Source organism: Colossoma macropomum, unplaced genomic scaffold (genome assembly GCF_904425465.1).
Source record: "Colossoma macropomum unplaced genomic scaffold, Colossoma_macropomum, whole genome shotgun sequence".
Classification (NCBI taxonomy): Eukaryota; Metazoa; Chordata; class Actinopteri; order Characiformes; family Serrasalmidae; genus Colossoma; species Colossoma macropomum.
Window position 1 is genome coordinate 39372895 of NW_023494787.1, and position 24968 is coordinate 39397862.

The window sequence follows — 24968 nt, forward strand, 5'->3', positions numbered from 1 at the left end:
AACAAGAGGTATATACAAACACTCAAGATGAGAGACACCTGAGCACAATGACAGGGGCGCAGCTAAGAACAAGAAACAGGTGAGCGGTGTGACCAAGGGCAGTGCTGGAAACCAAAACAAAAATACATGGAAGATGTAAACAAAAGCATAAGTAATTTTTTTTTTTTAGGGTTGTCCCATTTTGTAGAGGATGATTTCAACCACTACACCTTGTAACTCAGTTCCAAGGGGGAAGGTGACACCTGAAAACAAGGGGTAGGGGTAAAAATAAGAAATGGGATTGGGCCTTGGAAGCCACTTTGACCAAGGTTTTTTTCTGTACGGCTGCCCACGTGAGAAACACACATTAGTGTCAGCTTTGTCATGTCCAGCGCCCCTGATTGACCCACCCCAGCAGTAGATTTGTCTGACACATGCCTGTCCCAAGATTGAGAGTCTTGATCTGATTTTATCCAACATTGCATTAATACAATACAATGAAAGCTCTTTGAACATGGTATCATAGAAGAATCATTTAGACCCTGTTCAGCCCTGTAGGTGTTAATAAACAAAAGGATGGCACCCAACGATTTTACATCCATACAACTTTATTGCCATTGCACATATTACCAGTATAGGGCGACAAAGTGCAAGGAGGAGGTGGGGGAGAACGACCCCCCAGGTTGGCACCTATTAATGTCATCACAAGAACTGTGAATCAGCTGGGGTGGTCTTAAGCACCAGAGCAGTGAAAACATGTTCTCTGGAGTGATGAATCATGTGTCACTATCTGACAGTAGGATGGATGAACCTGTGTTTGGTGGATGCCAGAAGAACGTACCAGAATGAACATTGCCAAGTATAAAGCTGGGTAAAGAAGGAATAATGGTAAGCTCTTTTTCAGGGTTTGGGCTCAGCCACTTAGTTACAGCAGAGGGCAGTTTTAATGCTACAGCATTCATAGGCAATTATATGTTACTATCTTTCCATATCTGTCCATAGAGGTATACTTTGATTTTGGTGTGGGGCAACTCCAAAGGCCTGCGCAGAGCCCTGATCTTAATCACACTGAGCAACTTTGGGATGAACCGTAACATCAGTTGTAAACCAGGCCTTCTTAACCAACATCAGTGCCTGACCTCACAAATGCTCATTTGACCGAATGGGTACAAAGATGTGATGGTCAGGTGTCCACACCCAGACAGGGCTCTCCCATTACTGTCAGCAGTGTACTGCATGTCAGTTACAGTGTGCCTCAGTGCTCTGTCCCCAGGCCCAACTGGTCCTGATTTACCTAGCTGGACCTTTCAAATTGTTTGTGGGGTTGACCCTAATGAGATAGTCTTTGATGTCCTTACGTGCTGACGTTTGTGTCTATGTACTGTGTATTCAATATAATTGCATCAATCTTTTTGTCCCCAATCCAGCAGCTCCTCCCAGCCCTCTGGTCTGTTCCTTGTGGCCTGACCTTCCTGTAGTTCCTCAGCTAACCTCTCCTCCTACTGCACCACCTAATCCGTCCCTTACCCCTGACCACTAAGTCACAGTTCATTACCATATACCACTCCCGCACCTATAAACCATGCTTCCCCCAATTATGTTGTTTTTTAGGGTTGAACTGACCCGCCCCCACAGGCCCATTTTGACACCAGCGTAGAGTGTCTTTGCACATCAAAGACTTTCATTTGTATTGACTGGACTTTGCTGCTTTAATACAGCTGTTTGTTGCATCGAGTTGACTCTGTCTCCCTCTGTGTTCTTACTTTGTGTTTTTTTGACACATGAGATTGTGTGTGTGTTTGTGTGTGTGTGTGTGTGTGTGTGTGTGTGTGTGTGTGTGTGTGGTTTATTTGTTATTTATATTGCTGGATGTAGAAATGAGGACACTTTTAGATAAGAGAGTATAGGTAAAGCAATAATGAATAACTCATTTTATGATATTATAATTATTTTGTGTTGTAATTGTTATGGATGATAAGTTACAAACATATTTTAGTAAATCAATCAACAAATTAACAAAGATGTCAGTGTGACGTGTGAAGATGAAAATGAGAGAGAAAGAGAATGAGAGAGAGAGAGAAAGAGAATGAGAGAGAGTGAGAGAGAGAGAGGAACAGCTAAAGCACAGCAGTGTTATGTTTGGTCTGACCAGCAGCACAACTTCACAAACTTCAATGCAGAGTCTTCCCAACTTTTTTGTTCTCTCAACCTCGCTATCTTTCACCAAGTGAACTAACCCTCGGCTCTGAGTCTTGGTAAGATCACAACATAAGAAAAGTTCATTTTTACTGCATTTTTGTTGTTGATTTCTCTTCTTCAATTATGGCACTGTAACTGTCTGACCAGTGATACTTTATGTATTCTTAAAACTGATAAATGATTATTAAAACCACATCGTAAAAAATGTCTCATCAGATCAACCTGAAAAAAATGTACTTAATATAGTAATAAGCAATTGGACTAGATTTATTCAACTCAAAAATGACTTTGATTCAAATAATTCTTCATTCACAGTATTTATTTAGGTTGAATAAAACCAGTTCATTTACTTGTTACCACAGTCAATTTTAGGTTGAATTGATGAGCCATTTTTTACAGTGTAGATTAACATACAGATACCTGACCATGCCTATTTTCCTTTTGTACATAAAACTGAATATATCCCACATATTACTCAACTATTTTAAGTTAAGCAAATGTTTTTTGATGATTTTGTTCACTCAGAAGGCATTTTTGAGTTGAATCATGGCAGCTTTGAAACTGCAACGTTCAAAAAATTGTACTGCAGTTGGTAGTAAATGAACTAATTGATTGGCAAATAAATTGACTAGTTTTATTCAAACTAATGATTCTTTCAATGTAATTTTTGAGTTTAATAAAACTAGTCTAGTTCAAATGCTTGTTGAATTGATGAGCTTTTTTACTGTGCACTCAGTTATACACATTTGTTAAGTAACCTTAATAAGACTGCAGTACAGTTTCATTTTTGAATGTGACAGTTTCAAAGCTGCCATGGCAAGAGACTAAATTCCAACAAGCTGCTTCAACTCAAAAATGCCATTTGAGTGAACAAAATCATCCCAAATATTCTAAAAACTGTTGCTATTTTTACAGTGTGAAACTTAAGTTAGCTGTGAAATACAGTGACATTTTGTTTTGTTAACATGATCTTGTTGGGTAACTTACTTCTTTCCCACTGGCCCCTGGCTCCATCTGTTTGCATAATGTATGTTTCATTCAGGCTAACCTTCCTCATGTGTATGCTTTTCATATTTGCATAACTCATGTATACTTTGCATATGTTTGATTTTGTATTGTTAGCTAAAAGGGCAAGTTATTCTTCTCCTTGCTGCTAAGAGTAGGTCTGTGCTGGCGGATGGCCACATTCACACTAAGGGTTAACTCTTCACTGTTTGTCAAAGTGGTCAATATTCCTTAATCAGACAAAGTGACTAACTCAAAAAGTTAAAATCATTAGAATTTATGAGTTGTACAAACATGGGCTTACATTAATCTAATACACAAAAAATTGGTTATTTTAAAATGCAGTGTTTAGTATTTTTAAGTACATTGAATTTAAACTTGCTAATTTGTTCATCTATGCTTAAATGTTCTAGGGCAATGGATTTGGGCATGCACTGTAAAAATGGCTCATCAGATGAACCTAAAAAATTGACTTCATGTAGTAAAAAGCAAGTTAACTTGTTTTATTCAACTCAAAAAATGGCATTGATCCAAAAAATCGTTCATTTAAAGTATTTATTTAGGTTGAATAAAACTAGTTAGTTTACTTCTTACCACTTGAAGAAATTTCACACTGTACAGTGCGTCTGTTTTCCCATGAATATTACTAATCAATATTTTATTTACTTGAGCTCAAGATACTAAGTAGAAGTTTAGGCATAACAGCTTGACATTTCAAGTAATGCTAACTCAAGTTTTCACCACACATTGCTTAACTCTTTTAAAGCAACCAGTTTCCTGATTTTTTTTTTTTTTTAAGTAAATTCAACTTATCCAGATATACCGTGTAATGTTAAGAATGTTAAGTAGATCTGAGTGGCTCATCAGATCTACTTTAAAAAAAAATACTTCATGTGGTAACAAGCAATCAAAATAGTTTTATCCAACTCAAAAATTACTTTGAAAGAATCTTTCATTCAAAGTATTTATTTCATGTTGAATTAAACTAGTTAATTTACTTGTTACCACATGTAAGTATGTAATGTAAGTAATTATTTTAAGTAGATATGATGAGCCACTTGTTACAGTGTAACACCACTTTGCAATGTAAAGCATATGCAAATTTTCCGGCTTGGCATAACATCAGTGATAAGTCTCCCTCAAATAAATTTCTTTCAGCATGCATGAAAGGCTGAAACTCAGCTGTAGATGTTAAATCAGATTGGGAAAACCCCAAACATTTGGGTAAACAGGAAAAAAACTCCTGCAGGTTTAACTTGGAAACATTGTCGTGCAGAACTGAACCATGAACTACTGTAGCACTGTAAACAATGCCTCATCAGTTCAACCTAAAAAAAACACTTTGTGTGGTAACAAGTAATTGAACTAGTTTTATTCAACCTAAATAAATACTTTGAATGAACGATTCTTTCAATCAAAGCAATTTCTTTTGAGTTGAATATAACTAGTTCAATTGCTTGTTACCACATGAAGTCATTTTTTAAGCAGATCTGGTGAGCCACCTTTTACAGTGTAGTTTCTGTAGCATTTAGCCACAATAGAACCACACTCAGCAGAAAGAAATTTGGTATGTCAGCTCTTTCAACACTGACTTTCAATCGGTGTACAATCTCTGCAATACAATATGAATGTGTTAAAATGAGTTTCGCCTAGCAGTGAATTTAATTTACAATTATTTAATACTCAATTTACTTGTGTATACAGCAGTAAACATATGTTTTGTTCATACTCAGTTCAGGTAATTATGTATGGTCAAATGATTTGACCATACATCATGATTATTCTGTGGACTTTGATGCTTAACGCAGATATTAACATTAATCGAATTTGGCAGTGTTCTACTTTTTGATTTTACAAATAGATATCTCATTATGACAGTTAAAAGAGAAATGGGCAGTGTCATTGTTGTCATACCAGTTTCTCAACCAACAGTTTTTTGCCAGAAAGTTTGCTAAATGTTTCACTTCCTCACCTGTAGGTGGGTAAAATGCCTGATATGATGATTCCATTTTCTCATTAATTCTGTCCAGCAGTGTTCAGAAGTGTTCCTTACCTTTTAACTTTCAGAATTTGAGTTAGAACAGAACACAACCTTCTTGTGCTGCTGAATTACTCAACTTTATGACAGCAGTTTTAAACATTGTGTTGATGTAAATAAAATGCCAACAATATTCAAGAAATAATTGTTGTTTTTTTTTCAAAATGACGTTTCTCACATTTGCTTTTTTCATCCCTTTCCTTTCAGAGATGGGCCAGACCAGCAGTAGTCAAGGGTATTTGTTTCCCTTTTTAAAAATGATTTTACAGCAATTTCTTTTCACTGTTTGGTGCACATATTTGAAATGTATTTGTGCACAATACTGTCTACCCTTTTACAATGACCACAGCTAGGTCCACTTTTTTTAGTTAATCTCAGCTCTACTAAGTCAAGCTAGTGATATTACTGATGATTTACTGATGATCACTTTTTACATGTATGAAAGGTACCTGTTTATCTGTTTATTATTTATTACTTTTACTACATACTTCTGCCAATGAAACCACTCCTGTGTAGTGTGCCTAGCAATGAGGTGAGAATTGGTCACTCTCTGAGTGAAGCGGAGAGGCAGCATTTGGCCAGAAGGAGAGAGACCGTTCTACAGTGTCTGAAGCAGCATGGTATATCCTGCACTGAGGTAAATCATATTCTTCAATATTTGACTTTTAGGACCAGATTTAGTGTGGTCCTATTCGTGCAAGCTTCATCTTACTGTAGTCATTCCCAGTTGAATGAATTCCCTCCGTAATCTGATATCTTACATCATATCAAAGTTGAACCCCTGCTAGAAATTTAAAGTCAAGGAGCTTTTTATACTGCCATGCTTGAAAGTCTTGATCAGGAAGAAAAAAAAAACTTTTTATAGATTTTTTTTTTTCAAATCTGAGTTTGGTTAATGGTTTGGTTAATCACCAAGTCATCTTTAGGATTACTGAGAAAGTGTTGCCAGCACTTTTATTAACCACTTAACAGGCCATGGGCCCAAAGTTTTATTACACACTTCTCAACTGGTTTACACTGAAGACCCTGTAGTTACTGAATAATAAGCCTTTGTATGTAATACACCTGGAATGTAAAGTATAAGCTGATATGAGCTGGCTGCAAAAAAACAAACAAAAAACAAACAAACAAAAAAACAGATAGAAAATGAAGTTAGATTGCATAGTTGCAGTTTTCTGTGTCTGGATAATAATAATAATAATAATAATAATAATAATAATAAGCTAAATTAAATGATCATTCTTCAAATAAAATTTAAATAATATTACAAAATGCCCTTTTGAAGTACATCAGCCCCCACCCTTAACAAAGTCTGTGCATGTCACTGGCAGTGACGCCAATATACAGAGCCACTCAGAGCCCAGTTCAAATAGTTGTTGACAAGAAGTGGAAATTCTCTCTAGAAAGCTGAAAGTTCTGACAGAGGATTTGAGTCTTAGCTGCGAAAAGACAAGCAGTTCCATTGAAAGGTAAGAATGTTTTTTCCTTCTCCTTCTCCTTCTCCTTACAGTCCTGGAGATATGATGCTTTTCCAATAGCCCTGGCATCAATTGCCCGTTGGCATTAAATACATAAAGTGAATCGCTCCAAGATGTTAATTTGCATGTCAGGTCTCAGGTGTGGTAAAACCTGAAGCTAAGTCGTGACACTGTGTGCACAAGCAAAGAGGCTTCTGTGCTTCTGTGGGTGCAAAATTCATTAAGGCCTGATTTTATTTAGTAAATCTGGCCCTTAGTTAGAATACTAAACTACAACAAACACTACTACGTTACACACTGCAGTGTAGTATTATGGTATTATTATTGTCATAGATCATTCCTTATTTAATAATAATAATAATAATAATAATAATAATAATAATAATAATCTTTATGTATATAGCACTTTTCCTGCTGGCTCAAAGTGGTTTATAGACAGGTAATAAAGCTTAACAGTAGTATTAAGCTTAACACTAATGTCTTATAAATTACTCAAGAATAAATGCATTATAAACAACTGCATCTATCAACATTTCATCCCTCATTGTGTTTTAGTGAAGAGCAGTAGAAGCACTACAGTTGTTTGTTTTAAGTATTTAAGATTTATGTTTGAATGATGCAGGATGAGGTGCCGAACATCGCAGTGCTGGGCTCTGGTGGTGCTTTGAGAGCTATGGTTGGACTGCTGGGGTCACTGAGTCAGCTGAAAGAAGAGGGACTGCTGGACTGCATCATGTACCTGAGTGGAGTTTCAGGATCTACCTGGTACTGACTCATACTAGATATTTCAATTACTTATTTAGATCCATTTCAACTCATTACATAAAGTTTTTTTCTTCAGTGGATGGTGTGCATCATGTTCAGGGGTGTAGCCTAAATTCTCACAGTAAGGTGGCCAAGTTACACTGAAAAAAAGAACACATTGGATTTACTCAATTCAATAGTGGACATTGGTTTCACACATATCGTTTGCTTTGGCACAACTTACAGAATTGTGTTAAATCAAAATAAACTATTTATGTTCAGTCAACCCAAGTACTTGGTGTTGAATGAACATACATAGTTTGTTTTGATTTAACACAATTCTCAGTTAAATCAAGACAAACTATTTATGTTTAATCAACACAAGTACTGTATGTTGATACAACACTACTGAAATTTGATTTAATAAAGTAAATAAAATTCTTTGATCATTTTATTCCAACACAATTCAGTCCCTTTTTTCCAACACTATTTGATCACAACTCTAGTAATATTAGTTATTGTAATATTTCCATATCAATGTTTCATCATGGTAAAATTTCAATTCCATCAATTTAAAAATGGTTAACTTATAAATATAATTTAATGTAAATATACAAACAGATTAAAAATCAATTAAAATTTAAGCAAATATTGTCTTGTTTAATACCTTTAACTTTTTCTTGATCATTCCTAACATCATCCCCTTCTTTCACTGAAAACAAGAGCAAGTTTTGTTATAAAACTTTTATTCCAGAAATGGAATGAACAGCAGGTGTCCCCATTCTAAATGTACCAACTTAAAATGTCACACAAAATGTCAAATATTTTCAACAACTAGAAAACATAAAAAGCAAAGCTCTGCAGATAGCACTGTTTTAACCTGGTACACCATAGGTGCACCTAAAGTGAAACAATGTCAATATCATTCACATATTATTCATCATGGGCCTACATTTTTCAAAAAACAATAACATTTCTCAGTTTCAACATTTGATATGTTGTCTTTGTAGTATTTTCAATTAAATATAGTATTTAAATGATTTGCACATAATTGCATTTTGTTTTTATTTACATTTTGCATCGTGACCCAACTTTTTTGGAAATGGGGTTGTAAATATGTTAAGGAGATTACCAAGAAATTTAATTAAACGCGTAATTTCACTTTATTTAGTGTGTCCAAGATCATATCTGTAGATGTTAACCTGAGAATTCACTGAACATGAAAGAAGTATAATGTAGACCATCTCAACATCCTCAACAAGCTGATACAGACACCATTCTGTAACTGGAGTTTGACTGGATAAGGTTTTGGGTTGAGGTTAAGTTTAGGGTTAGGATTACACTGTAAAAAGTGGCTTTTCAGATCTACCTAAAAAATTACTCCATGTGGTAACAAGCAGTTGAACTAGTTTTATTCAACTCAAAAAAATTACTTTGATTGAAAAAATCGTTTAAAGTATTTATATAGGTTGAATAATATGAGTTAATTTACTTGTTACCACATGAAGTATTTTTTTAAGTAGATCTGATGAGCCACTTTTTACAGTGTGGTTTAAAGATAAAAATATCAAGACAGGGATACATTACTGCTTCCCCCTGGCAAATATGGATTTATTCCACTTGGTAAATTATGATGACATACCATTACATTTCTAATCTAATTATACTATCCAAGTACTTGGCATTCCGTTTATATGGATTTGCTTGAGAATAATCGAGTTTGATGTGGTTGACTGGTATTACATAAATGTCTATTAAGATTGTTTATACAAAGCATTACTTTACTTTAATAGATTTCTGATAGATAAAGATCTCTGATAGATAAAGATTTATCTACTTGATTTGTCATTTAAATTTGGCCATTCAAACTGTTGAACTCATTATATTTGTTGTGTTTACATATCTGTCCAGGGTGAATGTTGCTGATTTTGAGACCAATTTGTATGGAAACACTGTTACTATTTCTGCCTGTATAACATTCCAAAAACAGACAAATAAATATTTCTAGCATCACAATTTCAACCATCAAAAACCTAAAAACAAAATTTGTCCCTCCATATTTATTTTCCTCCTTATCATTGAGAGACCACATGAAAAAAAAAACATAACTGGGGAGCTATGTAGTTAACAATTAGCATGCTATACCAGCCCTTCAGACAGCATGGAGCAGCTGTTTTTTTTACCTTCTCCCTTATCATTAGCATGCTGCCGCTTCCTGGTCGAAACTGGTGTAACATGTTAAACATCAGCCAGTATTTCTTTTCCATACATTACCTGTCTGGGCACCTCCATAGTGAAAAAAATATTGTGCGTGAGTTTTTTTCATCTTTCTTGTTTTAACATGTTTCTTATCAGTATGTTTTTGGCAGTTGTTTTTCACCCACAGCACTAAAACCACCTGCAGCTCTCTAACCGGACTGTCCCACATTTTTTGGAGCCAATCAGGCAGGGACGGGGTGGAGTAATATGGTGTAGGGTCTTATAAAATGATGTAATACACTTGTGCTGATGTCATTGCTAAAACATTTTTTCCAAGTTATTTGTATTAGTAATACAAGAAATAAACTGACTGATGCACCTTTAATCTTTAACACAGCAAAACCGTTGCACTTTACAGCCTTGTTAAAATGTAACAGCATTTCTCTGAGTTGTTGGTTTGGATAGTAACTCCTTGACTGTCTGTGATGTCTGGCCTGGATAAGGGGTGTCTGGCCGGTATTTTTCCTCTCTCTCTCTCTCTCTCGCTCGCTCGCTCTCTCTTTCTCTCTCTGTTCCGTATGTCTCCTCCCTCATTTGCTCCCTATCTCTGCTACAGGCTGGTTGGATTGAAAGACATCATTAGAGACTTGACGCGTACCACTTGACGGCCAATCATCATGCAGAGTTCCGGCCCTGGAGGAGGGACTTGAACTTTAAAAGCAGCCCGGCAAAGCTCATGAAGGAGCTGGCGTTACCCCTGTGCTCCAAGCTGTTTTGGTGTGGTCCTAGTTGCATTTGCTGTCGCAGACACTTAAGCTTTGTGTTCTTTCTGCTCATGCAGTTTTGTGTATGTCTGCGATAGCTTTGTCTGTGTATTGATGGAGTTTTGTTCAGTTCATGTTAGCTTGTGTTTTCGTGCCTCGCACTGTTAATCACGCTAGCCTTGCTGTTTTATGGCTGTCTAGGCTCTTTTTATCTACCTTTCTCTCTCTCTCATACACTCTCTCTCATGCTTTGCTTTCTTGGGGTTCTGGACAGGTCAGATGGGCGCGCTCATACATTTTTACATACGTAGCTGCCCATTGTATAGATACCTTAGGCAAGGGGCGGGCCCCAACCCATGTAATTATGTTAAGCCATAGGGAAGACTAGTGTAGATAGTGTTTTTTGTTTTTGCTACTAGGTGAGGATTTCAATTAAAGAACTAGCGTAGTTGATTTGTTTGTTTGTTTTGATTATTGGAGTCTTTTGCCTGATCAAATTTGCCCTCAACCAACTCATGAAGTAAACTTGTTTTGATAATTTTGCATTTTTGTATATTGGCTGTTGATAACAGCATTTATTTATTTATTTATTTATTTATTTATTTATTTAAATTAAAGCACTGTCTTGTCCATCTGTTCTCTGAAGGTGCATGGCATCATTATATAAAGAACCAGACTGGTCCACCAAACTGGACACTGTGAAAAATAACATTGTCCAAAGGCTTGCTGATGGCAGCGTCAGTTTGAAGGAAATGGGTGAAAAGCTGGCGAAATACTATTCAGAAAAAGACAACTTCAGCCTGACAGATGTGTGGTCGGTACTGATTGTGTCTAACATGGTGAATGAGGTCAGTATAATTTATACCTCTAGTCATATACCTGTGCTCCAAATATATAATGAAGTTTAGAAACACTCTTTGAAGTTTAACATATTCTGAACTATATACACTGTAAAAAGAGAACAGAGGAAAAGTCGATTGCAACTGGTTTAGAGATTTGAATTAATGTTGATTTTGTTCATTTAAAGTAATGTAATGTTAAACGAAGCGTCAGACACTTGCAGATAAGGTTATGTGAGGCTTTACTATAAGAAGTGTGCTTCAAAATCATTGCATTGTTTATTCTAAATATTTAAGTTGAATAAAACTTGCTTGCTTGATACTACAAGTTCGTTTTTAGGTTAGCATGTTTTTGTTGTAAATATAATTGCTTGCAGATAATATTGTGACCATTTTTAGCACTTTACATTGCCACAAAATAATTGGTAATTCTATGCAAATTAATAACTGATAACTGATTATTTATGCATTAAACATTAATGAAGCATTAGTTAGTAGTTGATGATTCAGTTATTTGCATTTGAGTGTTAATTGATAATTTAGTTTTACATTAGTTCATAGCTCGTTTATGTGCACTAACTGCTGCTTATTACACTGTTAATGAGCTGATAAGTGTGTTTACTCATATAAAGAAATAACAAGTAACTAAGAAATTAGAAATTTGTCTTGTTAATTATATGTTAATTCATCTGCTGATTTATCATTACAAATTAATTACTACCTTGAGTTGCTCCCAGTAAAGTGATCATTTTTACTACGAATTATTCTACACACTTATTAAGTTACTGAACTTAATTTCTTTCTACTTGTTTTGAGTCCCCTCAAGTAATGTGGGAAACCAAGCAGGGATTGAGAACAATTCATTTATTATTATTATTATTATTATTATTATTATTATTATTAGCAGTAGTATTACACTTAAACAAGTCCTTCACACTTGTACATCTTGTACATTTGTACATCACTTGTGAGTGGAGACCACTGGAATTGCTACAGGATTTTATACTAATCCTGATTCTTCTTTGAGATTTATTTAATTAAATATTGAAGGAAACAGAACTCAGGGATCTTTTGATGAAACATCTAAATACTGAGTTAGTTTGTACCTCTACATACTCGTTATTAAATACCGGCAAACTATATACTCCTAATGTTGTTGTTGATGCTGGCAAACCTGTGAAACCTGCATGCCACTAAAACTTTTCTGGTGCTGTTAAATTCAATATTAAACTGATCTTCCCACTCTGATATCTTCATTATTAACTGGATTGAGTGTGGTTTATTTTGTTATTTGATCTTGAGCATGTACCAGTTACTCTTTTTTACAGCAGTGTTTAATGAAAAATGGTAACTTTATAAGTAGCCTTTACTTTATCTGCTATAATGATGCTAATAGCTGTTACATTAGTGCCATGATAACAATACATTCACTGGGTTTCTTATTACTTTTAGGAGCTCTATCAGCTTTTAAAAAAGCAGCTTTTTTACTGTAATTCTTTGAGATGAAGAAAACTAATTAAATGTGCATGTTACTAAATGAAGTCATTTTTTTAGGTTGATCTGATGAGCCATTTTTTACAGTGCAGAACATAACAGAACAGAACCTCACAAAGGGTACAGTAAAGGTCATCACAAACCTCTTCATGAACACATGAACTGAACTGAACTCTATGGGCTATAACAATGAAGAAAGGAGCAGCTGACTATCTGCTACAGCTAGATACCATGTGCCTATGGACCCCAGAGCTGCCTAGTACATGTCTGAGGGTGCCACCTACTGGTGCCTGGTAAAATGACACAATAAAGACGGAATCCTCTACACATTCTTACAACAATCTCAAAATGGGAAATATCACATGTATCAACTAGATTTAAGATGATATCATTTACCCAGAGCATCAACTAAATAAAAAAATGTGCATCCAGGGCATCCATAACTGTCCTTTGCCTAGAGCTGTCCAGAATCACTAAATCCGCCCTCAAGCTAAGAAAACCTCAAAATACAACATTTGCCCACATCTATTACATGATAAACGTCAATCTGAGTGACAGCATTTAAATGCGATGGACACATTAGTCCAAGCCTGCTTTTATCCATTTTTTGGTGTGACAACGAAGTGTAGACTAAGTAGACACTCTTGCAGAGATGAGGACTCGAGTCAGCGAATTGAACTCGGGGTTGCTCTCGACTTACATGTTGAATGATTCACAACTTGACTGTGACACGGGACTTGTGAAAAAAACACAAACAAAACTGATTAAATACAGTGCAAAATTTTTTCTTACCTAATGTGTGTGACTTTGCTTGTCTGTTTTGCTGTGAGTGTGTTATGAGTTGTCATTGCTGCAATGCCATTCTCCTAAGTAGGATTTTTAAGTTTTGCCCTATCTTGCTCGCTGATGTCCTGTAAAATTAGAGGCAAACTAATAAAAATGACTACCACAAACTGTCTAAATCATATACAATCATAACTGGCTAATTTGCGTATTGCTTATGATTGGATGCTTTTTTAGGGTTCTAATAAATTACAATTTGCTTTCTCAACAACTTTCTTGATAACTTTCTCAGCATTCTTGATCCAAGAGTGTGTCTCACTGTAGTCGTTAAGAAGAGAGGGCAATTGAGTACAAGTGAAATGGGAGTTAAAAGAAGACTACAGCTGTCTGTGTCTCTTTAGTAATGAAGTACATTACCACATGGTGTCTTTAATTTATCCTGTTTCTCCGGATTCTGTGAGTTGTGCAGTACTTGTTCGCATAGTGGGAATTGGCTAGCTTTTTTTTTTTTAGCTCACATAGTATTATATTAGGATCACTTGTTTGACCCCTTCTAGGTCTGCCAGCTTTTGAGGCTTTAAAACTTGTTGAGAGGTTAGATGTGGTGGAACACACAGAAGAGATGTTCAAGCAGAGATTCCCAAAGTATTTACAGGATTAGGGAGTCTGAAAGGAGATTACACAATGTCCCATAGGCTCTCACAAGCCCACTCGGGGTGTCAAATCTCAGACATTTCTCAGAGTTTTGGATCCCATTGTAGAAGTCTGTATTCTCTGCATTTCACAGATCGATGAACACAAACTCACAGAGCAGAGGGGTAAATACACCAAAGACCCGTATCCTGTTTACACTGTGATTGACAAACAGTGTAAATATGACCGACTGAATGCAGGTAATTTATCATTTGTCTGTGTGTGTTTTATATGTATGTGTGTGTGTGTGTGTGTGTGTGTGTGTGTGTGTGTGTGTGTGTGTGTGTGCATGGTAAAATGGAACATTTACAGTACTTTTCGTTTGTAGATCCTTGGTTTGAGATCACTCCAGATGAGTCAGGTTATTCTCTTACTGGAGCCTTTGTGGATTCCTCCTGTTTGGGAAGTCAGTTTGAGAATGGAAACAAAATTAAGAAGCAGCCTGAGATTGACATGCTGTACTTACAAGGTAACACAGACCATGATAAAAACAAAATGATTAAGCAGTACCAAAGGGCAAACGTTTCTTTTTAGCATGTTACATATATTTAACTTTTGTAAAATCTTTTTCACTGTAAAAATTGGCTCATCAGATCTACTTAAAAAAAAAAAAAAATACTTCATGTAGTAACAAGCAATTGAACTAGTTTCATTCAACTTAAAAAACACACTCATTGAAAGAATCGTTCATTCAAAGTATTTATTTAGGTTGAATAAAACTAGTTAATCGTTAAACCAAATGGTGTAATGAAAGCAGAGATGTCTTGAGCTCTTTTTGTTAAAGGAAACTGCCAATAGCCTTTTAACAAATCAAACTTGCTCACAAATTGAGCACACCCTACCTGGTCTATACAGTCATCCACCTGTGGCAAAGGAAATGAATCAGGCTTAGTCACTGTATTCACCTTCCGATAAAACCTACAAGAACCATCACAAAACCTAAAAGAACCATCAGGCTTATTTTCCAAAAGGCAGGGAGAGGCCCAGCTGGAAAATGAAGGCTCAGCTATTTTGTTTTAAAGCATGTAATCAACTTCCTTCTCCAACTGTCTTCTCTTATCCAGAGAGACATGGTATTACCACTGCCGAATAGAGGCTGCATCACCCACATCAGTATCATGCTGAATAAGATTTGTGCAAGTGGGGGTATATATTCACTGATCTGTTTAATCAGATCTGAACGTTGCAAGGCAGGCAAATGCCCAAGCATGCTATCCAAATTATGCAGCGCTTCCGAATTTTTTAACTGGCCCAGCAAAACATTCATGAGGGTCAAATTCATCAACTGGCTCTGAAATGGGAAAAACAGAAGGGTGAGATAGCTCCTCAGCACAACTGGCATCAGCTAAAAGAACAGGTTTAACATCAACTTGTACTTTGTCATTTGACACCTCTAATGTTTCTGCATGAGACTCACGGCCATAATAGGGCTTTAACAGGTTAACATGACAGATTCTAGTTGCCTTCCTTCTGTCTGGTGTCTCCAACAAATAGTTAAGATCAGATGTCTGCCTCACCACAGTATAGGGACCAGCAAATTTGGTCTGAAAAGGACAGCCAACAACAGGCAACAGGGTAAGCACTTGGTCACCTGGCTGAAACACACGAACCTCTGATCTATGATCAAAGAGACGCTTCATCTTATCCTGAGAGTGGCTGAGCTTTTCTTTAGCAAACTGACCAGCCTCATAGAGACGCCTTTGAAAGTCACTAACATAACCTAAAACATTTTTAGGTGGGTCTGACATTTTTAAATCGTCAGTCAGTAATTACAAGGGACCCCACTCATTATGTGCAGACACAAGTTGATTAGGACTAAATCCCAAACTTTCCTGAGACGCCTCTCTAGCAGCCAACAATAACCAAGGCAACCCTGATTCCCAGTCCCCTTGCATTTGAACACAGTAAGCACGTAGCACGCTCTACATCATACCACGCCCTTGCGTCGGCCAAACGCTCAAACAGTGAAAAAAAACTGTCAACATCCCTTTCATCAAACCTAGGCAGCAACTGAACATACTTAACTACATCAAAACCAAGTCTCTCAACAGTACCAGCCGAAAATCCAGTATCTGAAACCCTGCCAGCCTTAACCAAATCCAAACGGAAACCCTCAACTTCAAGTCGCTTTTGCTCCAACTGATTCCTAGACAACTCAATCTGCTTCTCCACCTCTGACTGGGTTTGAATAATCTTTTCCTTAGCTGCACTTTCCAATAATATTAACTCTCGCTGTTCAAAAGTCAAAGAAGCTGGCAAAGATGAGGGACTAGGAGAAACAGGTAAGGTCTTCAAAACACCCTTCTCTACCATTGCAGACTTCAATATAACTTTAATGTTTTCCTTCAGCAGTTTATCAGTAATTGATAACCCAACATCATAATGACCAGCAATTTCAAGCAGCTGATCCTTAGAAAACTGATCCAATAAGTCCTCAGAGGGTGACTGAACAAACTGACTAACAGAAGCCATAGCCAACACAAGGCAGACTCAGCAACAAACAACTCAAACAGGAGGGGAGGCAACCGCAATTGCAGTTCCCCCTAACTATTAAACCAAAACTATCTAAGCTCAACCTAGTCTTCATACTCCTTCCAAGAGCTGAGTCACTTTAAGCACCCAAATACCAGTAGGGCAGAAGTCTTCTGGCCAGAGCCACAAAACCCAACCTCTATTTGCGGTGCCCTCAGCCCAGAAGTGGTACAAAAATAAAGGCAATCCACTAAACCTAGCAGAGGGAACTGCAACCCAAACCAACCCACCCCTGCAGAGTACTCACCAAATGACAGCAAAGCAAAGCCCAAAGGATCCATGGGGCCACACAAAGGACTAAAACAGGCTCACCCCAACAAAAGCCTGCTCCAGACCAAACTAAACAACGAGCAAAATCAGCTAATACAAAAACCCAAACAAAACACTGCACGCCCCCAACTACTCAAAAGGAGTAGAGGGGCGAAAAAAAATCCAAACAACAACAAAAAAAGGCGGACGAGCCCCCACATTTGTCATGACTGGCTCAACATCATGACAAATAAAAGGGAAGCACACAGTGAATAAATGAAAAAATTATTTTAATGAGAAATAAATGTAAGGATCTGGTGCAAAAATCTCAAGGACAAAAACTGTAGGCCAAAATAACTCCAAAATAAACAAATAAACTGAAGCATAATGCCCAAAAGAACAAAAGAAAACTGGCCCAACAAAACCAACCTGCCCGGGACACAAACAACAAAACAAAAGAGGAGCTCCCGCCACAAGCACACCACACAGGTGTAAGTAGTGTTCTTGATGAGGCCTTCAGCCCTACCCACTACAACTCCACCTGTAATGGCACAGGCCCGTCACACTTGTTACCACATAAAGTATTTTTTTAAGTAGACCTAATGAACCACTTTTAACAGTGTGCTGGATTAAAATACTAATTCCACACACACGGAATCCAATATCACTAACGATAATAACTTCACAAAGCTTTGCACTGTTTTGTAGTACTGATAAGGATTTTTTCAATCCAAGTAATTTTTTAAGTTAAATAAAATGAGTTAAATTGCTTGATACCACATGAAATCATTTTTTTAGTTAGATCTGATGAGCCAGTTTCTACAGTGTATTAAGGAACAACTGCAATGTACTAATTGGCAGGCCACTTATAACACATTTTTAAATAGAAGCCATTAAGATTTGCCTGGCCCTGGGGCTGGACAATGGACACTTACTTTGGACACTTAATCTTACTGTCTGTTTTTTTATTATTTGTTTGGAATTTGTACAGGTCTGTGTGGCAGTGTCCTCGCAGATATGGAATATATCCTCAAGAAACTACAAGAACTAATCACACGTATGAACCTCCCCATTTAACAATCTTCTCATTTATTCCTCCTTAACGGAGTGTAAATGTTTGAATTAATGGGTACTAAATTGGGTTGTGTTGTATAAGGTCAGAACATGGTTTGCAGCCTTCAACCATAGTCAACCACTCACATATCATACAATATGACATAATAAAATTTAGAAAAAAAATAATGACAGCAAAAGGTTTTTGGTATTGGTTTTGTAGCAAATGTTTTGATAGCTTTTGGTATCACTGAGTAACAATGCTGTATCACAATAATCATTACATTTATTAGAACTTTTGAATGCTAGATGGTGCGTACATTCTGATTTTTCTGGTAAATAAGTCAAAACAAAATTATGAATGCTTCCCATGCTCTACATTTTTCTCAGTCTTGCACAGACATGAGGTAAAAATGTGATACTTTAAGAGCAAAATGAATTTGAATGATTTTTAAGCTACTTTTTAGTTTTTTGTTTTTTTTTAAACTGGCTAATATTAGGCTTATATTATCATGCAAAGTTTTACCTCCTTTTAAGGAACTGATTATCTTAGCTTAAATGGTCTGTATTTGATTGACATCATAATCACACATTAAGGTTTTTGTCCATTTCAGCGCACACTGCTGCCAAAAAACGAAATGTTCCACTCAGTCAGGAAATGGTTAAAGTTAACCCCCTAAAATTCCAGTCTTATTATATACTTATATTTATTATTCAGTAACTACATGAACTACAGTACAAACTAGCTGAGTTCTTAGGTTATAGAAGTGTGTAGTAAAATGTTGGCCATTTTTAAGGTCAATATTTCTCTACATATTTCTTTCATTACTTTTTGCCTTAGCTACAACGGGAAGTGCACAAGAAAGGAAAGCATCACAAACGCCAGATGTGCCTAAAGCTCCTGAGGCGCTCTTAACACTTGTGGAGCTGAACCTTCGTGCACTGAAAAAGGAGGATCTTACAAATCACCTCAAAGCCATGGATGAACACCTGAAAGGTTGTATTCAAAAGCATATACAATAATCCAAAGAATACATAACATTACCCTAACATTAAAAAATGTCATTCTTACACACACACACACACACACACACACACACACACACATATATCTATATCTATATCTAAATATATATATATATATATATATATATATATATGAACACACAACACACATGTATACACAACACGTTTATTCAAAAAAGTATAAAATGGTTTCATATCACCAGTTTTACTCTATAGCTGGTGTCTTATATTAGCCACAATCCTCTCACTCCAGCAGAAAGTGAGACTGCATCCCTGTCCCTCATGGCCACATGGTGAGCGATTACATCCCAAAGTCTGAAAATCAATGTGTAACATTATGAATTATCACTACCGAAACATAGATTTTCTACAATTAAGTTTATTTTCTACAATTTAAGTGTTTTACTAAAAATATGATGGTTTTGTGTGTGTAGAACTGTTCAAAACTGTTTGCTCATCACGTACTGGCTAGTGTTTTTGAGTTATGCTCAACACTAGCTAAAATTGTCACAATCAAAACATTTGGTAAAGTTTGGTAGTGTTATGATTGCTTTGGTCATTCAAAGAGAAAAAAAAAAAACAAGAGTGAAAAGTGGATTGAAGCCATGACCCTGAACCAAAAACAGCTCCATATTAAACAACCAGGTGGGAAATAGGCACAAAACAACACACAAACTCACGGTGAAGGTCACCAGCAGCCACAGGCTTCACCCTGACTGTGACACAAAACCCACAAAACTAAGCCCACATCCAAACACACAACATCCCAATAAACACACATCAACATAAACAACAAACAGTATAAACATATATATAAACTCTCTCTTTAGATAAATTTAAAGAAACAGAGAAGATGACTTTTAATCAAGAGGGGGTGGAGAAATCAGCAAAGATGATCTCCAAAACGGAGTTAAAAGATTTCACGCTGCGAGCATGCAGTTCTATCACTGACATGTTTAAGGAACAGGAAGAAGACGGTGAGTAAAACCTTCTACTGATGCATTTTCCAAACAATACACCTCAGACTAATCTGCTGACTTAATTATACTAAATTACAAACATAATCATAGCTCTGCACGTGTCTTTTTTTCTGAAACAGATTTATTATTTATTTGAATGCATTTAACATGCTTGTTTTGTTACTCTAACAATGATGGTGTTTAATTTCAGTTTACTTGATCATCCTGTAATGTTATAATAAGAAAGACATTCAGTTTTGTACATCATTGTTAATGTAGTGCAGTGATTATTTTTTTATATAGTGCACATCATAATTGAAGCATTTGTGGCCAAAGGTTGAACTTAGATTCTATGTTTCCATCATTACCTTTATAAACTGTAAGGAAATGATCTTCATGTCAGCTATGGGTGCACATTAGAGCACATTACAGCTGTACATTAGAAACACAGGGGTGCAGTGAAACTATAATCAAGTGCTGTAATAAATTGAAATTAGAAATACAATAAAGTACTGCAATTTATTAAAACAGCAACACTACCACACATTTTCAGAAGTCTACTGGTAACTGTACTGTCTGTAATCCACTATACAAATCTCAGCCATGGGAACCTTTTTAATGACTTTATCATATCTAGTCTAAAGGCAGATTATATTAGAAATCTGAAGTCAACCTTATTTTGTTTTATTTAATCTTATTTTGTCAGAAAGTTGGATTGCCATTTTGAGATCTATGGAAAAACTTGTGCACTGGACCTGGGGAACGAATCACAACTATCTCTACAAAATGGAAGGTGGGAAATTAACTATAATTTAATTACTAAGTGATCTATACAGTCACTGAGCACTTTATGAGGAGTGCTTGTTTCTACACTCATTGTATTCACTCATTTTTGACCCCAGTGTGTAAACTTGATGTACTGATACAAAAAATATATATTTTTTGTTTTAGAAGTAAGAAAAGAAGAATGAAAACAATGATTTGTGGTAATCAAATACCTAATATCTAAGGAATGCCTAAAAAATATTAAATTATAAAATAATCTCATTTCAAAGATATAGCAAAGAAACTCTCAGCCATGCATGAAATAACATAGGAAATGAATGTGGGTCATTTTTGGTCCATGTTGTGCATTGGAAAGGTAGAGATACAAAAATGAATTTTATTCAAAAAGTAAGAAGGAAATGTCAAAACAAGAATTTGTGATGATCAAAAACAAGTTAATTGAGGAATTCAAGGAATTTTTAATGATGAAATTAATTTATTGCAAAAATATCAACAATAAAATCTCAGTTGGCTCACTTTTGACCCATGTTATGCATTAAAGGGTTAATATAAAACAATGTCCAAACAAAACTTAATATCTCCATTTTTGTCGATTTGTTTTATTTGTCTACCTCATTTAACAACACACCAGCTGTCCTTTATATTGTGTTAAATGTTTATAATGAATGCACCAATAGAAACGCTCCAAAATCACTTGGAATAAAGTCTCTTTACATTAACATACTTTAAAAGGTAAGAGGTTTCTCCTGTAAACTTACTATTTTAGAGATACTTGCCTTTCCTGGGACAGTGACAATATATACCTTTTAAATTTACACACATAATGTCTTTTGACCTTGTACACATGAATATAAACAAAAGAGCATGTATTCATAAGCACATATATGTTTAAAAAATTTGATGGTAAAAGTATTCAGACAAAACAAATTAATAATATTAGTATTTCTTGCAAAGCTGTTGTCAGAAACAACAGCTTTGAGATGTCATTGAAATTTATATATGGAAATTTATATGTACTGGAAATATAATATAAAATGACAACAACAAGCTATCTTGTTGAGAATGACAAATACAAGCTATCTACACAAAACAAGCCATATACTGAAACTATCTGAAGCAACCCAGACACACACACACACACACACACACACACACACACACACACATATAACATATGCCAGAGACCTGCCAACCTGCGCTTAAATAACCTTCTAAAAATTCTAGATCCCTTTCACTCAAGGAAAGTGATCAAGAAAAAAGAAGTGAAAAACATAATAATGAATATGATTACAGAATGAGTAAATGAAGCCATGGGAGAGCCATATTATCCTTACTAATTATTGTTTGACTGTGTCATCAGTGGAAGGTGTTGACTCCAGTGTCTCTATGTCAAAGACGAGAGAATATGAAGATTCTGGAGCGTTACTTAACTCACCCTACTTCTCAGTACTGAGAAAAGAACGAGACATCGATCTCATCATTTCCCTTGACTTCAGTGAAGGAGATCCTTTTAAGGTACTACACACATGCACACACAGTGAAAGCAGCATTTTGGGTGTAGTCTTAACTATACAGACAGCCACAGTGTTGTGTGGTTTGTTCGTACACCAGTACCAATTTACAACTTAAGTACTTTCATCTGATGATGTACATCTTTCTCCTCCAAAAAGAAGTGCAGTGGTAGTTTCTATAGTCTGACCATTTAAGGATGTATGATGTCCCATAAAGATCTGCTCTGCTTCTTTTCTGCCCTCTGAAACTTGTCAAAGGTGGGTTTCTCACGTTTCAAATGTGCAGTTTTTGCCATTTGAATACTCCCTGACTCATAAGTTTGAAAGCTAAGTAACTTTTGAGAAATCACTGCCATGGACAGAGAGGGAAGAACAGGTGATGATTTTCTCCTCTATCTGGTGAGAATGAGTTTCCAAATGAATATATGGTTTGCTTTATTTCAGCTTAAATAAATATCACAGCAAAATAAATATAGTGATGCATTTTCACAGGTGAGAGGATTGTTTTAAAGGAGGCTCATTAAATCACATGGTTATTTCATCTTTAAGTCAATTTTTTTATTTTTGTTTGAATAAAAGGTGGGGGAGTAAATGTGTATGTTTTCTTTCTCCTTGGATGCACTGAAATATAAAAGCACAAAATCAATCTGTGACAAAAAAACAGAAAAGACAGTCCTGTAATGTGTCCTTTTTGACTTCAGTTGGTTTGATTTCAGTTAGGTGAGGTTAAACCTCAGCTACTTGCATTCCTCTCCCTCAACTGACTGCCCTCCTGCTGCTCTTAGTCACAGGCAAAAATCCCAGCAAGCAGGTTTTTAAAGCTTTTCTAAATTTGTTAATGGAGCTTGCTATGAAAGCTTATTACACTGTTAGCTAGAGAGCTATAGGTTACGGGTACAACATTAGTCCTGCTGAGAATTCAAATATCGGAACACAATACGTCTGTGATCTGCCTGTCAAAAGAAGGAAGTCTGAGTTCTCAAACACGATCTGCAAAAAGGCCGTTAGACAGCTTGTTCTACACACTGCACCTTTTCCTCACAGTCCAGGTAGAAATGGCCTGTTCACTGTAAAAAGTGCAACACAGCAGATTTGAAGTATTTTTGAAGTTTGAATTGATGTAAAAATATTGCTATTGATGAACAAAATGTTGAGCAAAAACAGACAGAAAAAAAGAAAACAGACCATTTCTCCTCTCAGCTGGTCTCTGACTGTTGACTAAAAGGTGCAAAGAGTAGAACATGCTGTCTGATGGTCATTTTGCAGCTAATATTTGAGCCCCAAACAGTGTATTTACAGAAATTACCAGTAAATTGCTTGTTTTGCAGACGGTGGTTCATGCTGCTGAAAAGTGCAAAGACCTTCAGATTCCTTTCCCTGATGTTGTTCTACCTGCTGAAAATACAGAACCACAGGACTTCTATGTGTTCAAGGGTTCCAGCGATGCTCCAACTGTGATTCACATCCCTCTTTTCAATGCTGTTAACTGCAAAGGTAACTACAGCACACTGAAATATACATCCTTGTATATCATTGACTTCACTGATACACAGAAACGTATTGGTATTGGTAATATACTGGATAGTGTGAATTGTAGGCCAACAGAAATGCAGCTTCAAGCAGCAAATGTCTGTTTTCTCAGGAGAAATTAAGAAGTGGGAGAAAAGATATTCCACTTTTCAAATGAACTACAGTCGTGAAATGATCACAGATCTTCTGGAGAAAGCTGGATTAAACATCAAAAACAACAAGGAGAAACTGCTCAAGGAGATTGAAAATGTCATTGGACAAAAGAAAACTTCCAAGCTTGGAAAAATCTGATTAATGAAGGAAAACACATAAAATAAACGTGGGGAATGTCAGTCTTTTTGGATCTGGGTAGTCAATAAGTTATTTTCATGTATCAGAAAAGTAACAAATAATCAATAATCAATGTGTGTGTAATGTAGTAGTAGTTATTTTATGGAGTACAGAATATCAGATTTGGGTGCATTTGTTTATCATTTTGAAGTTTTGACTTTGTTTTGTCTGGAAAAATCTGGAATGTTCATCATACTTTTCTTTCATGTTTGCCTTCATGATTGTTTATTTGGCGTCATCTTTTAATAATAATTGTAAATTGTTTATAAACTAAGGATTATATTAACTTACAACAGTAATATTGACAAAAAAAATCACAATGACCAATAAGAACCTTGTCTTGATTACTGCAATGCTCTTCTCTCTGCTCTTCATCTCCACATTCTAAAAAAAAAAACAAAAAGTGCAGCTGAATGGCTGCTTATATCTGCCTCTGTGCATAACCATATTACACCCATACATTAAGATCTGTGCTGGTCACTCATGTCTCACCAGATTACTTGTAAGGCACTACAACCCTGTTTCAAAGTTGGGAAGCTGTGCAATTCCCATTAGAAGGCAAAACCATCAGGTTTAAAATGCAAATGTTTCTAATAGTGTTCTTTCAGCAGGGTGAATATATATATGTTTATGAATTATATATATTTTATAAGCAACTAGGAATGGGACTTTTTGTCAGAGGTGTGTAGAGCAACCTTAAGCTATATTCAAGTGAAAAAAAAAAGTTGCATAAAAGTTCAATGAAGTAAACTTCATTGAAGTTTACTTCAATGAAAT

General features: G+C 35.9%; 1 protein-coding gene across 1 annotated transcript; it reads left to right on the forward strand.

Moving 5' to 3' along the window:
• Positions 1-2059: 2059 nt before the first annotated feature.
• Positions 2060-24152, forward strand: LOC118804945 (cytosolic phospholipase A2 delta-like). Its single transcript, XM_036565537.1, has 14 exons — positions 2060-2234; positions 5429-5456; positions 5738-5858; positions 7322-7464; positions 11053-11254; positions 14310-14415; positions 14544-14684; positions 16420-16497; positions 18891-19046; positions 19906-20052; positions 20741-20827; positions 22181-22335; positions 23660-23825; positions 23974-24152. Exons 2-14 carry the CDS (start codon positions 5431-5433, stop codon positions 24150-24152), a joined length of 1707 nt encoding a protein of 568 aa, XP_036421430.1. The 5' UTR covers positions 2060-2234; positions 5429-5430.
• The last annotated feature ends 816 nt before the right edge of the window (positions 24153-24968 follow it).